At 47.7% G+C, this 15967-nt stretch overlaps 1 protein-coding gene across 1 annotated transcript; it reads right to left on the reverse strand.

Moving 5' to 3' along the window:
* Window positions 1-445: 445 nt before the first annotated feature.
* Window positions 446-15546, reverse strand: LOC118077230 (aquaporin-3). The gene is made up of 6 exons (XM_035100735.3): window positions 15358-15546; window positions 5858-5984; window positions 4708-4845; window positions 3870-3988; window positions 3523-3740; window positions 446-2381 (listed from the first exon to the last, which is right to left on the reverse strand). The coding sequence occupies exons 1-6, from the start codon at window positions 15463-15465 to the stop codon at window positions 2195-2197; spliced, it is 897 nt and encodes a 298-aa protein (XP_034956626.3). The 5' UTR covers window positions 15466-15546; the 3' UTR covers window positions 446-2194.
* Window positions 15547-15967: the final 421 nt, after the last annotated feature.

Here is a 15967-nt window from a genome sequence, read left to right on the forward strand (position 1 = left end):
TGAAAGCTAGGGTTGCCATATTTTGAAGAACAAAAATGAGGATGCTAAGATGACTCTCATTTTAAATACCCCTACTATATGTAGGCTATATAAGCTGTGATATATTGCAGAAGGGGGTAGGAGAAGAGAGGAGAGCAAGTCTTCAATCACCAGTTATATCAATGTCTCATCCAAAAAGCAAAGCCAGAGACAATTTAAAAAATCCACCTGGACAGAAATTTTACTCCCGAAAAAGAGGGTGTGTCCTGGAAAAAGAGGACACATGGCAACACTAAGAAAGCAGCAATCTATCTGTCGATCAGTCAATCTCACCAGACCTCTGGGATCTAGTAGCACAGGTTTTTGGTTTTTTGGTTTAAATCTGCTGGGCATTTTTATTTATTTTTCCATTTCCCACCAGCTTTTGTTACTGACCAACAGAAAAAGGAAACCCTGGAGACTGTAATTAGACAATTTATATATGCATTTATTTTTATTAAAAAAACAAAGACAAATTGGAAATACATTACAAATGGTGTAGACATTACAAATTGTATTGGAGCAACACGGCGGACTGCAACTATGCATCAAATCGGGAAACGCACGCCTGATGTTTTTTACCTTCCCCTACAGGAAGGAATTCCCCTCCCCCAAGAGGGGCGATGTTCCGATCCGAGGAATGCCGTGCATTATTTAAGAGCACAATTGAAAATATTCTACGTAGCAACACCTGGTTGCCCTATAAATTGGAGTCGTGCAACAAAACGACAGCGTTAGGGTGAGAGGAAGCGCAAATCTGAGCATCCCAAAAGCGGTCCTAACAGGTAATACCGCTCAGCTTTGCTAAATGGAGAAGGTCTCCTATCTTGGATCCTCTGTGTCATGTAGTCACTTAGGAATCAGGTTCGAATCCTGGCATCTCCAGCTAAGGCTGGGAATGTGTCCTGGAAAGCGGCTGGCAATCAGTGAAGACAGCTGACGGATGGACCAATCAGGTGGCTTTCCAGGTTCCTGGCAGGGGCAGACTTTGGCAGCCCCCACACCCCAATTTCTTATTTTCACAATAATTTCTTATTCATTTATTGTTGTTTTGCAGCCTCTCGGCTCAGCTCCCTGTGCAAGGAAACTGCCGGCACCGCCATGAATCCAGCACTGTTCCCGGGCACCATTTTATCCCAACATTTTCTGCATCGAGTGCCTAGGGTGGAATTAGTGTTTATCGCAATAAAAGACCACAAGAGGAGTGAAGAGCTTTTATGCTTCTTGATTTCAAGCGTGTAGAATTGTAGCCGGCATGAATGGAGCTGGATACACGCTAACTACCGTAGGGATGCGTGTAAAGGGGCATTTATGAAGCAAGAACTCAATTTACATCCTCTCTCTCTCTCTCTCACACACACACACACTTTTTTTCAAAAGCCGGATGCTGTGACAGAATATAACAAGCCGTTACATCTTTATATTTACAAAGCTTGATGTGGCAAAGAGCCTCTGTAATGAACCTTGCACCCTATAAAAATCAACATTTCCCTCAGGTTCCCCCAACCCCTCGTCTTTTTTATTCCGCTGACATGCCAGGCAGTGGTTTCTCATGGGCCCATCCCTAAAAGGAGCTTGAAATCACTCCTGCCCGTGAAATCTTTCCTCTGCTATAGCTTGTTCTGAGGCAAAGATTGGCCAGGCAAGGCCCATAACCCCATCTTGGCGGAGATGACACCAGCCCTCAGAGATTTGTCCTGTGGAGGAAGAGGCAGCAATGGCATAATACTCTTCCTAACTCTAACCCACCCGTTCACCCCAAAACTATTTAGAAAGGTGTTTCCACGTCAATATGTGTTTGCATGCATCTTCCCAAAGGGGGTGTCAGGGAGCCAAGAGTGAGGTTTGGAGCTGTTGGTACTTGGGGAAAGTAGGATTCTGGCTGCGAAGGCCTTAACACTATTCCCCAGTGCAGCCAGAGTGAGGCCCCAAATCCTCAAGCGTACAGCATACTTTGTAAAGCAAATGAACCAAGGGTGTCCTAGCAATTGGGGAAAGCAGAGGCAAAGTTAAAAGGGGGGGCGTCTGGAGGAGAAATTCCTAACTGTGTGTCCTCTTGCTCTCTTCTTTTTGGTTCTATCAGTCCTTTGTTTATTTTTTTGGTTTTTTGGTTGGTTTTTGTAACAAAAAAAGTCCATTGGCACACCAAGGGGTGGTCGCGCTTCTGCAGGGAGCCTCAAACGTTGTCCCTCTGCTTCACCTTGGACAGCTTGACGGCTTCCTCCTCATCGCATTCGTGTTGGTGAAGGTGGTGCTGAGGCGGTTCGTCGTGGCAACCGATCATCAGCTGGTAGACCAGCACGCCAGCCGTGGCTCCGAGGAAAGGGGCCACAATGGGGATCCACCACCAGCCCTTGCCAGTCCTGTGAGAGGCAAACACAAGGTTATTAATTCAGGTTTTTTTCCTAAAAGTAGACCTGAGGTCAAAGGACCATACCTGCCAAGTTGCTGTCGGAGAAATAAGGGACCGGCCGGAAGTAGCAGACCGGAAGTAGCGCTGCTGCCATTTTGGAACTGGGCGGAGCATGCTCAGAAGTGACTTTTGATGCTGCTTTGCCCAGTTCCAAAATGGCCGCTGCGCCAGAATAAACCGGGGGGGGGGGACAAAAAAAACAGGAACAGCTGGAAAAACGGGGATTTCCCGGGGAATACGGGAGACTTGGCAGCTATGCAAAGGACACCTGGAATTTAGCTTCATGTCTTCCCATTTTCAAAAAATTGGGAAATATCCCTCTAACTCAACCATCCTCCATGGAACGATCCCAGATTCCTCCCTCTCCCCATGACAGCTGGTACGTGAGACTCCATGGATGGTGTCGACCTCGAAAATATCTCTCAGGAGGTCACACAAGGACTTGCTTGCAATTAAATTGTCCTCAGATCCTTCCTAGGCACATAGACCAGGACTATGTCTTGACAGGGATATTGAGCCTCGGACACTAACTTTCTATCCTTAAAGGCTCCTCCAAATTTTAGGAAGACAGATCAAAGTCCAAAAGCCACCCACAAAAGTCTCCAGTTGCTGTCAGTGTGTCCCAGTAAAAACAAACAAAAACAAAAACCCCCAAACCCCACTTAAAGTGTTTCAGTTTCAGGTGCCTCCCCAAAGTTGTGGACTACAACTCCCATCATCCTTGACCGCTGGCTATGCTAGGTGGGGCTGATCGGAGCTGGAGTCTGAAACTGCTGGAGGGCAGCACCTCCAAAACACCAGCCTTTGTAACAATAGTAGTTGTATAGTAGTTCCCTTCTCCCAGGCCAGAGTTCATTATTATGAGCTCCTTGTTCACGAATGCAAATTTTAATAAAAACAAATGCAAGCAAAGTCCTGTTGATGACCTTTTCTGCAAGGATGAGGAACCCGCTCTCCAGGTGATCTTGGAATCGAGCTGCTACGTGCCTAAGCTACCATGGGCAAGGCCAGGGATGGTGGGAGTTGTAGTCTAGCAACACCTGGAGGACCGCCCATGATCCACTGTGAAGGCACATAAGGAACCCACTTACGTAAAAACGTCTGAGCCCCAGCCGGCAATGGCAGTGAAGAGACGGGGTCCAAAGTCTCGAGCCGGGTTGACGGCATAGCCAGAGTTGAAGCCCATGGATGTTCCAATGACCAGGATGACGAAGCCAACGGTGAAAGCCTCCAGTCCTTTGGGGACTGGGTTGTTGTGGGGGTCCACGATAGCCAAGACGCACACGAGCAGGGCTGCTGTGCCGATGAACTGAGAAGGTAAAGGGGAAGAGATGAGAATCTGGTTTTCCTCTGACTCAAAATGTCTCCATGTTGCATTTCTTACAACATTTGGGCTTTGGGGGCTTGGAATGCCTTACAAAAACCCTCCCATTCTTACCTGGTCAAAAAATCCATTGATGGGGGTCAAGTGCTTTGAAGGGTAAGTAGCAAATATCCCTGCAGTGGCGTTTTCACCGGTGACTAATAGCTGGCCCCCACCAAAATCCCAAATTGCATCTAGAAGAAAAGGAAACAAAGCAGGGATCTCATTTCCAGTTTCTTTATATCATAAATATATGGTCTTACTCTTGAGGGGGGGGGTATATCAGTAGATAGGATACAGCGTGGATGGGGATCCTGTGCTCCCCCAAAGGGTTGTGTTTTTTAATTACCGTAATCGTTTTTAAGAAACAAAGCTGGCTATTGAAAAAAAATCTATGTTTAAACTAGGAAAATCACACACATCCAAGAGGTTGTTGGACCACAACTCCCATCATCCCTTGGTCAGGCTAGCTGGGGTTAGTAGGAGTTGGAATCCAACAGTACCTGGAAGACCAGGTCCCTGAATCCCACTGGGGGAACTCTAGGCAAAGTCAAGTCTCAACATTAAAGGCAACAGGACCTCAATGTGTATTCCTTCAGCTCAGTTGCAGCCGCTCTTGATTCCTTCATTCTAATGTCGAGGTTTGTAAGATTCTGTGGAACAGGGTTATTCTCTCCCCCCAGGGCCAAGATCTAAACACCATTCACTTTGTCTGCCCACCAAAGGAAAGAGGAGTCCCACAAGACCAGAGGAGAAATGATGCAAAATAATCCCTGCTCTGAATTAACCTGCCATGTCCTAAAATTCTTATGAAGGAACTGTGTTAATTTCAAGTCTCCATTGCCATTCCAGATCTAAGTCAGGTACCAGAAGCTGAGGAAGACATGCTCAACCTATGCGCTTGCTCACTTACCAATATACAAGCCGTAGACGATACCCGCTCCTAGGAATGCCCCGATGGTTTGTGCTAAGGCATAAATAGGCAACTTGAGCCAGGGTTCCCGGGCCATAAGGCACATGGCGAAGGTGACAGCAGGGTTCAAATGGGCACCTGTGGAAAAATGTCATGGTTAGGGTGATTGTTTTGTTTCCAGGCACACATAAGATGGAGAGGGCTTTGCATGGCAGGGAGTTGAGCTCGGTGACCCTTCCAACTGTACAATTCTATGGTTCTAAGGCTGCTCATATTACTGGGGACCATACCTGCCAAGTCTCCCGCTGAAAAATGCGGGATCAGCAGTGGCGCAGCACCGAAGGTTGAGTAGAAGCAACTTCCGGGGCCGCTCTTCCCATGTGTGGGCACCGGAAATTGGGCAGAGCGGCACCGGAAGTCATCTTGGTGGTGGCCACATGGTGGCAGCCATCTTGGTGGTGGCCACATGGCGGCAGCCATCTTGGTGACAGCCATCGCCATGCGGCCACCACCAAGATGGCTGCCGGGCATGCGTAGAAGCGACTTCCGGTGCCGCTCTGCCCGATTTCCGGTGCCCACACATGGGAAGAACGGTACCCAAAATGGAGGCTCCCTGGCAGGTAGGAAATCCGGGGGTTTCCCGTGAAAAACGGGGTACTTGGCAGCTAAGCTGGAGACATCTCATAGGTTGTGCAACCCTCCAAGGATCAGGGATCCTTCTCGTGACATGACTACACGTGTCAAAGTCTTGACGCAAAGGCTGCTTCTTGGAAAGAGGACAAGTTTGTTTCAGGGTAATGTGAAGCTGGAGCAAGTTTAATTTATGTCTAATTTAAACCACTTAAACCCTTGCCTCAATTATGCAAAGTAAGCTACTGTGCAAGAGTTCTCTCATCACACATAACTTAAATTTAAGTGCATGTCTGCTTTAGAATAAGATAAATTCATGCTAAGCCCATATCCCGTGAGGTTTCCTCCCAAGTAGGTGAGCCTAAGGCTGCAGCCTTCAAGTGCTGCTCTCAGTTTCTGGGAGGCGCAGGGAATACCTACTTACAGACAGTAAGATTCAGACGGACCTAAATTCCACAATGGGAGGTCCTTAGTCAACTGTGGCCAAATCTGTGTCCTATCATAAAGTTCAGGCACATACCAGAGATCTGTCCAGCGATCAGAATTCCAAGAGTCACAGCAAAGCCAAAAGCCAGGTTGATGGTCAGGAACTGTCCACTTTTTCCACCGCTGAGTATAGACTGGGCCACTGAACCACAACCAAACACCTGAAAAGAGGGGGAAAAAATCCTGGTCAAATCTAGTTTGGTGGATCGCATCCTCTAGCAGCACCAAAGTATAACTTTACTTTATGAAAGGCACCCAGTGATTTCCCTTTCTATTCCCCAGGCATTCTAAGAGGTGATTGTGCTGCAGATGTTCACTAGCCACATTCTCAGGTGTTCAACCTTCCATCCTAAACTGAGCTCAGGAGAACCCAGTTCAGAGTGTTTACAGCAGAAGCTGGTTGTGCACAGCACTGATTGGCTGGAAGCAGTGACGTCACTAACTCATTCCTTCTGTCCTGAAGCAGTTTTACAAAATGTAAATCGTTGGTGCTGATTTCGTTGGGGAATTTGCGTAGTTGTTGTTGTTGTTTAGTTTTTTAAAATGCTTATAAGTGGTGTTTAAAAAAATGATAAAGGAAGGACAGCCCACCTGTAACATGCAGGTGAGGCAAGACAGTCTATTGAATTAGCTGATGGTTTGCTGGCTAGCGCAACTTTTGTAAACTTGGAATGAAGGCAGGCTAAAGATTAAAAATCAAAACCAAACCAAGATTCCTCTTTTGCATCTGTGCACTACAAAAAGTGCCAAAAGAGAAGTTGATCTCCCACATGGATTTAAATATACTCCAAAAGATCACAATTCAGAAATAGGAGAACATTTGTGTTAATCTGCTGAGCCAAAAATCATGCAGACCTTCACAAATCCAATAATTCTAGGGAACTTCCAGACACTTGTGTATTGAGCATTCACTTTAACTTGTTCGTGGGGAAATCAGACAAGGTCTGCTTAAAGTCTCTGCTTTCAGGGAGGCTAGACAATGTTGCATCAAACATCAAACATCATCTCACACTTTCCAGTGCATTTTCTCCATGACTTTCCTTATCACAAAAAGTCCGGGTTTGGGGGGGGGGAGTGGACTTGTTGCACAATACCTCTCTACCAACTGCGATTGCATAACCTGAATTTGCTGCTATTATGTGGCTGAACCCCTTCAAAATTAGCAACAGTTTGGAAGCATCCCAACTGCAAAGGAGAAACTGTGGTCACATAACCACATCCTCAGTCCCACTGAAAGCACCAGGGGGGAAAAACACAGTACATCCAATAACTGCAGCCTGAATTATCATTCTGCCGCATTATTGCACAACCTACACGGCCGGTGGGCTTCAACAGCTGCCGACAACAGGATCGACTGCTGGGTATAAAACAAAGATATATTCACTGGGCACACAGGAATCAGCATGATATTTGAGACACAGGATCCGGCCATCTGACTGGCACACATGCCATATAAATTAGCAAAGCTTCCAATCCAAAGATCTCAAGATGGACAGTAGAGTAACCAAGCAACAGAGCTGAATTTCTCCAGCCGTAACAGGCTGCAGAATTCCACATTTCTTGCTGCACGGTTTCGACTAGCTTGGCACAGAATGTGGACTTTAGTAATTTTGAAGTACGCTGTATGCACAGCACAATGGAGAAGTTTATAAGCGGGCCTACAGAAAAGAACTTTTATTTGTGCATTATGCAAGCTAGTCGTCTGTTTGCCTTTATGATTAGGGTTCCTCCCCTTCCTTAAACAGACAAAAGTGTTCTCTCTCTCTCTCTGTCTCTCTCTCTCTCTCTTTCTGATCCTTGTCGTAGCATACGCAAAAACCTCTGAAGGGTTATTTGTCCTTGAACTTTGTCGTATGGCCTCTGAATCAATACTGGACAAACACACACACACAAAAGTCTCTGCGGTGTGTATGTTCAACTAACCCAGAAAGAATGTTATCGCCCAGAGTCACAACTTCCCTGCGAGGGAGGTCAAGGTGACCAAGCATGAAGCGCACGCAGCCTTTGCAAACCAGCCTTAACCACAGCAACAACAGGAGCCGATTCAAAGCTGGATTCTTTTGAACAATGAAACCTGGCTCAGTCGGAGTTGCTCAAGGCTTTTGTCAAATCTCAAGGCTCTGGGACCTTGAATGGGAGAACTGCCTCGCACAGTGGAGGGCGAGAGATGAAAATTAAAAGGAGCGTGACTGACAGGCCACAAAACCCCGCATTTCTTGAAACTTATTTCCTCCTGAGCCCAATGTTCACAGGAAACTCATGTCCCAGAGTAGGGGTCAGCTCAGAGATTTATGGAGCCTGGGGTGCAAAGTCTAAATGGCGCCCCAGACTGTGTGCCACCTATTTGCGGGGGTAGAGCACAATTTACCATTTGTTCTGATTCAGCAGTAAACGGTAGGTTTCCCCCGGGAAAGTGGCAAGGCAAAGGAAAAACCTCTCGGTCAGGACAAAGAGAATAAAACATGAACCACATGCAAGTGTGGATGAGCCCTCCGTGGTGACTGACAGGAGGACTGCCCAAGGGAGCGCCCCCCGATGGGGCAGATCCATCTGTGTTTGCTGCCGCCTTTCCCCAGAGCTTTTGTAGAACAGCCAAGCCTGCTCTGTTCACAGCTCTCCTTTGTTGCAGTGCCTAAACAGCAGCAAATACCAGCTAATCCGACCTGCCAAAATCAGTCAGCTAGGCAATCCATCACAAACGCCCAGATAAAAACACTGAAGGCTGACATTTAAAGGAACAGAGGTTCTGAGCTCCTAGTGACCAGATTCCTTCACGCAAACTGAGAGGAGGAGGTAGGGGATCAGTTCGCCTTAAAGTTTAAAAAGCTGGCGCCCTGGAACCAAGAGGGCTTTGCTTGCCACAGGTGACGGCTGCAGGCAGCACACATTCTGCAAATCTCTGCTGGCGGCTAGTGTGTTGCAGCCGGAGAAGGCCATCCTTCAGCGGCAGAGCATCTTCCTTGCATGTGGATGGTCGCAGGCTTAAACCCTGGCTTCTCCAAAGAGGCCTGGGAGAAAAACCTTGCCCCAAAGCCCAGATAACTGGCACCAATCAGAGCAGACAATGCTGAGCTAGGTGGCACAATTCAGAAGAAGGCAGCTTCCTGTGTTCCTCTGTGCTGCTCTGTTGCTCAAGTCTTTTCAGGAGGTGGGGCCTCGGTGCAAGTGAACAGAAGTGCAAACCTTTTCGGATTGGTTAAAAGAAAATCTCTTTTAAAGTAAGCAAATTTGAGCGCAACTGTGAGTTTCTTTAACATTTGGAAGAGGACTGGTTGGAAGAAAAACCTTCAAAGCCTGCCACCTGCACAATGCAATCTTCCCCAACCTGGTGCCCTCCAGGAGTATTTGATTACCGCTCCTGTGGCCAGGCTGGCTGGGGCCAATAGCATCCTCTCCAACATTTCTCCAGGAAAAAGAGGGACGTCCTATTCCATATCCCCCCAACATTTTTTCAGTGAAAATAGGGGCACCGGAAAGCAGGACTTCCTGGGACCAAATGACAAACAGGGATGGCTTCTGTGATTCTGAGATTGTCTTTGGAAAATCAGGACAGGTGGAGGGTCTGGTGACAACCAGGAGGGTGGAGTGCATCAGATCTGGGGACTAAATTGAGGGGAGAAAACTTATCTCTCTCTTTGCAAATCTCTGCTCTGTGATCACTGTAAAAAGTTCAAATGGTATGAGTATAAGCAAGTCTGGAATAAATCATAAGAACACAAGGAGACCCTTCTAGATGAGGCCAATAGTATCCTGTTCCAACGGTAGCCAACCAGATGGCTGTGGGCAATCTGCAAGCCGGACCCAAGCACAAGAGCTCAATCTCCCCTCTTGTGGTTTCCAGAAACCGGCATTCGGAAGCATCACTGACTCCAACTTCCTCTGTGTTAGGAAGCCACCGTCAGATCACTGTCTTAACGACAAGCAGCTTGGGTGGGAAGGGAAATCCCAGATGTTTGCCTTCCCCCTTTGAACTCTCCCCGCCTTAAAAAAAAAACTTTCTTCCAGATGTCACTACAAAAGATCTGGACCACTTCAGCAAAGGCAGGAAAAGAGAGGGGCGGATTAAGAAGCGACTTCCAGGCAGGACTTTATCCCTGCATCTGGCTCAGAAGCGGAATGTGTTCGCCACCAGAGAACAAAGCGGGGCACCTGGAAAATGCAAACAGGCCAGCACCCCAAGATTTGAGGGGAGAAGAGGTTAGAGATCAGCTGCACAGCACAGGACCCTCAGAGAGGTGCAATATCATCAGTTCTACTGATGCATAAGTGCTGTACCCATGCAGTTGCAACTCAGCACAGCAACTCCTGCAGAGAGCTGCATTGGTGTTCCCATGCAGGCACAGCAGCTGCCCCAACAATGGATTCAAATGACAAGGAAGGAGATTTCAATTGAACATTGAGAAAAACGTTCTGGTGGCAAGGGACGTTGGACAGTGAACTGACCCACTTGGAAGGTGGTGGGTTCATTTAAAAACATTCAATTTTAAACAGAGGCTGGGTGGCCCGTCTGTCCCAGGGTTCTTCAGCTAGGATTCCTGCATTGCAGGGGGTTGGACTAGATGATCCTCAGGGTCCCTTCCAACTCTACAAATCTGTGATTCTATAACTTTCTTATTGATGCAAATATCCAGCGAGTTGCATCCAGGTCAGGATCACAGCAGAAGGTGACAATTGCAAGTTGTGTGTGTGTAACACTCTGGTTTGGCCTCACGAAACAAGGCGGCTTTTGCAATGTGCTGTTTTGCAAGTTTATTATGGCACTCTTGAAGTTGCTACTCTCTCTTTCCTTCCAGGGGTTTGGGTCCCGCTTTATTGGGGCTACTGTGTGCTCAACTGCCCCGCCCCGCCCTGCCGAGCCGGATGGGTGTGTACCAGCAGGTAGATAACAAGCCCTCCAGGTAGAGAGACCTTGCCCAACAGTTACTGCCTCTTGTGCAGATGTTTACGAGCCTACTAGTCCCTGTTAAAGTTCATCTCCCTGTAGCTCCACACTCCTAATACTGTATATTATTACTCATTTAAAAACACGCTGAAGGAAGCCGTTTCCCTGTTGAAAGCAAATCCCTGGAGCATCCAGAGGGTGGGCGGGGGGACGGGACTGTTTCACCTGGAGGCTTTTGCAGGCTTCCTTTGCTCTAATGAAGGTGTGATATGGATCTTGAATGATTGCAGGGCGTGTTGAGATTAATTTCTTAAACCTGGCACTGATGGAAACATTTTCTGAGAAGCAGGAATTCCCTAAGGCGTACAGGAGTGAATGTTCTCACTGCAGAAAAAGCTGAAGTTCTCACTACAATCCATGCCAGAGCGAGAGACAGGTATTGAGACAAACTGCGAGTGAAGCCCTTTCTCTCCGTCTCTGGGTGGAAATTGCAAGGATAATTACCCCCCATAATCCTTGTTTTGCTCTTCCCTGTTCCATCCCCTCCTGATTCTGAGAGACTGAGATGCAGCAGCAGCAGGAGGAGAAGCCCCTGGCCCTTCCCTTGCCTGTCCTGCTTCTTCCTCCTCTTCCTCCAGCTCGGAAGCTTCCCCTGCCTCCGACTCTTGCCTCCTGTCTAGCCCAGTTCCCTACAAACCACTGCCCCGCTCTTTCAAGCCAGATTCCAGCCCCTCTTCCCCCAGCGCCCTGCCAATCATAGACTCCCCCTTTCTGGGGCTCGTTGAGGGGAGCTCTGGGTTTGCATCATCCAAGAGATTTCCCTTATGGCTCCCATTGCGCCTTCATCTGCGCAATGGGTCTAAATGCCACATGAGGTCTGTGGGGTGTGTTTTGCCCCTGCAAATGGCTCTCGGACTGTGAGCTTCCAGGGCGTCTCCTGGGCTGTGTGCTCAGTGCCTGGTCCTTCTGCTTGGGAGAAGCTGGGGCTGGTGGCTCCTCGAGAGAAGCAGCTATAGGGGGGGCCTCCTGCTTGGCCCAGGGCGCCACACCCCACGGCCAGCCTCTTTCCCCCTCCTGCTCCTCAGCCCCACCAAGCTGGGCCCCCAGAGGAAGAGGAGGAACTTTGGCCCAAAGTATAAAAGGCTCCAGCCCTGGAAGGAGCTCCAGCTCAGCCCAGAGGGTTTACTTCAGAGTAAACTGCCTTGGGTTGGACCAAGTCTAATCATTAAATTTGCGCACATTTTCATGCATCCTAATAAACACTTGCATTTAAAATAATGCAATTTTAGAATAAATATTTACATTTAAAACAATACCTTATGAAGGGGAATCTTTTGGCTAATTCATCCAGGTGTCTTTTCAGTCCATCATCAAGAGGTCTTCCTAATACTGATTAATGTAACCAGCTAAGGCTGTGGTCCTAACCCCATTGACCTGGAAGTAAACCCCGCTGTTGAATTCAAAGGGATTTACTTCTAAGGAGACATGGTTTGGATTGCGCTCTAATCAATTAAATTTACAGCTCTGGTTTTCGCTCAGTTAAATCCTATAATTATAAGGGCTTCTCTGGCATTCTGCCACAAAAGCTGAACTTGGGAACGGATCAGATGCTCTTCGGGGCACTTTGAAAACGCTTCCTCGTTCCCAGCCCTCTGAAGGATCTCTAAATAGACATCTCCTCACATTCCCTCTGAAGCCTGGGCATACATATAGAGAAATTATACACAGTGACTTCTCTCTTTAATGCCATTTTAAAGGCTTCCCATGAAATCATTAGTTACCCTTGCCTTTACCATCCTTCTCGTTCCCCATGTCTGATCCCACATTACTGTGAAACTTTAAATTGTAATCTTTGCGGGGCAGGGGCCTGCCTGCTTGGGGTTTTTTTTTAAGTTATCCAGTAAATTGCCATGTATATGATGGCGGATTTGCATGGGTGTAATAATAATAATAATAATAATAATAATAATAATAATAATAATAATGGGACGCGGGTGGCGCTGTGGTCTAAACCACTGAGCCTCTTGGGCTTGCTGATCAGAAGGTCAGCGGTTCGAATCCCCGCAACGGGGTGAGCTCCCATTGCTTGGTCCCAGCTCCTGCCCACCTAGCAGTTCGAAAGCACGTCAAAGTGCAAGTAGATAAATAGGTAGCGCTCCGGCGGGAAGGTAAACGGCGTTTCCGTGTGCTGCTCTGGTTCACCAGAAGCGGCTTTGTCATGCTGGCCACATGACCTGGAAGCTGTATGCTGGCTCCCTCGGCCAATAACGCGAGATGAGCACCGTAACGCCAGAGTCGGTCACGACTGGACCTAATGGTCAGGAGTCCCTTGTCCCTTTACCCTTTACCCTTTAATAATAATAATAATAATAATTTATTATTTCTACCCCACCCATCTGGCTGGGTTTCCAACAAGACACTCAGTGCAGTACAGTACAGTAGTGAGAGCTGGTCCCTGATGAAAATTGATTGCAGCCGGTAATAGATGGCTAAAATGGGAGGGGTAGGAGGGAGCTGTCAATTGGATTGAAAAATAGGAAGCTAGAAGCTAGAAGATGGAAAAGGTATAGTCAGGTTGCAGTGAAACGACAGGGGGGCTGCCACGGAATTATGCTACAACAGCCAGAGACCTCTGGCCTTCAGGAATTCAGCCCAGGGGTAGTAGATAGAAGATAATTTTATTCTTAGCGCTTCTGGCCAGACATCCCTGTGCAGGATGGCTTGTTAACGAATAATACCCGGTGGCTGGTGGGAGCTGGCTGATGGGGGCGAATGGCAGGGTCCTGATAGCTGGGAATCTCTCTCCAGCTTTTGGAATGAGCTATGCATCACAGCTTGGTGAGCATGACAACCCTCCAGCACTTTGGAGGGTGAGGACAGAGGGAGCTGGAATTTGATGCTGAAATGGGGAGCAGCTCCTCCAGTATTTCAGATGTCTTCTAGCCCTCCCTAGAGATCCCAGGAGTTCAATTGGGGAACTTCCTCGATGTTGGACCTTCTATAAATTGAACAGTTAAGTGCCAAGGTACCAGCAGCAAGGTAGGGCATTCTTAGACCAGCTACCCCTTCTTCCAAAGTAAAAGCCATTCATTCAGACTGATCTCACATTCCCAGGGGAGAGGCAAAGCAGTCAACTGGGGCTATGATATTGTGAACGTTTGTGTCAACAATGGCAAGTGACACACACTCACCACACCCGACAGGGAAAGCCAACAGCACTGACCACACAACCCACACACATCGGGGTCCTTCAGACAACCTATTTCTACAGAATCCCCATCTCTAGACAATTCCAGGCTGCCCCTCTTTTCAGGTGGGTTGCCTGCCAGCAAATTAATGTTGTGCCATTTGAGCAAAACAAGTCCAATTCCCACAAAAGGTAAGGTTTTTGGAGACAAGGGAAGGGAAGGGAGGAAAATGCGCTGGAAAGTACAGGATGACGCTCACTTAATGCAACAATGTCTAACCTCCCTGCAAACTAAAAAAAATTCCTTCAGTAGCACCTGCAAACATTTCAGAACAAATGCTCCGTCAACGGCTGCACCGTATCACCTCCCCACCCAGCAGGCTTTGGGCAAGCAAATCAGGAGGAATGCATAAGGAGCAGGTCATCTGGAAGCCACTTCTCTGATATTTTATGATTTTAAAGCAGGGATGCAGCTAAGCAACAGCTCCCAGGTGCAGATGCCCAGAGTCTTGGGGAGCCTTTGCATTGAAAAACTGCTGAGTGATTGCTGCAATGGCATTTCCCTCTTTCACAGCGGCAAACTTAAAAGGAGAAGTTTGTTTTTTTAAAAAAAACCAAAACAACCCATATATATTCTGTGTTTCACTTCCCCCCCTCCCAAGAATGCGAGGAACTGTAGTTTATTTCTTCATTTCTCACTTTCACAGTTTAAGTGCACACCTAAAACTGCCTCTACCAACCTCCAGTTGTTTCGAACTCTGTGCTGGTTACAGTTGTAGTCCAAAACCTTTGGAGGGCACCAGGTTGGCAAAGTCACTTAGACTCAGTTCCCAATCTGTGAAACGGGATTTTATGAGGAGGGCATACCTTACAAGGCTATTGGGGGGAAAGAGACATTGCTCCTATGAATATTAGCTGTAGAATTCTGCTTGTGAATTCATGGGCTGGAGGTGCCGAGGGGAGAGATTACAGGGTACATCGTAAAAAAATGCAAACTTGCCTGCTGTTCTGTCTTTTGGACGAGTCAATTTGGCTGGCTGTGTGAACATGCAGGCTTTCAGGTTACACAGAACGCTTCAAGACTCTTTGCTGCCATTCTGTGTAACTCAAAACCTTTCCTGTTCCAAGACATTTTGATCTTTGAAAGTGTTTTATTTCCAATTCCGCCCTAGCTTCTGAAGACACCCCCCTCCACCAGGACACAAGGAAAGGGGAATTTCTGTTGCTAAACATCCCATTAAAAGCAGTTCATTAAAAGCAGTTGTGCAGAAGCAAGAGGGTCTTCCAGGACCAAGTTTTCTGCTCAACCCTTTTTATCCACTGAGGATCACACAGAATCACCACTCAACAAACTATCCCGCAATTTTTCTGAGAAGCTGAATCTGGGCTCTTACGTCTGTGCAATACAATAAATCCAAAACTTCTCTTATCTCCCGAGCCCATTGCTCCCCCAAATTCCACTTACCACCAAGATCAAGGTTCCCAGACACTCAGCCAGGGCCTGACGGACAAGTCTATTCCTGATCCGCAGCCTCAAGCCGATGGCTGAGAGGAGGTCCTTCTGCCGTCCCATGGTCTCTGCCTTGTCCCTTCTCCGCTTTCTGTGTCAAGGTGAGCAAGTGTCCCTCTCAGCTCTCCAAGCTTGTCTCTCTGTAGCTCTTGAGCAGACCTGCCTCGCCTTATAAACGTGCAGAAAGGGAGAGAAATCCTGGACACACCTTCCCTGAGAAACTCCACCCTCACCAACTTATCTTCAAGTGCAATTTCTCCCACCCCTTCTTCCTTTTTTCCTTCTTGACAGCGTAAGACCGAGTGGGCGGTTTTGCTAGTTCCTCTGCTCCACCCCCTCCAGTACAGTAGTATTACTCATGTGCAGTTAAAACCACAACCCATCTGATTTGACTCATTCCACCAGTGGCACTGCATCATTTGCCAACCTGGCGCCCTCCAGATCAAGGGAAGCAATAGTAGCACCGCTCTATTCTGTCTTGTTCAGACCCCACCTGGAGTCCTGTGTCCAGTTCCGGGCACCACAATTTAAGAAGGATATTGACAAGCTGGAAGGTGTGCAGAGG

Source organism: Zootoca vivipara, chromosome 10 (assembly GCF_965207765.1).
Source record: "Zootoca vivipara chromosome 10, rZooViv2.hap1.1, whole genome shotgun sequence".
Lineage (NCBI taxonomy): Eukaryota > Metazoa > Chordata > Lepidosauria > Squamata > Lacertidae > Zootoca > Zootoca vivipara.

Coding starts and splice junctions, on each gene's coding strand:
- LOC118077230 (XM_035100735.3), bottom strand. CDS start 15,465: ATGGGACGGCAGAAGGACCTCCTCTCAGCCATCGGCTTGAGGCTGCGG. Junction 3,989..4,707: donor CGTCTACGGCTTGTATATTG/GTAAGTGAGCAA, acceptor CTTTTCTTCTAG/ATGCAATTTGGGATTTTGGT. Junction 3,741..3,869: donor TCAATGGATTTTTTGACCAG/GTAAGAATGGGA, acceptor TTACCTTCTCAG/TTCATCGGCACAGCAGCCCT.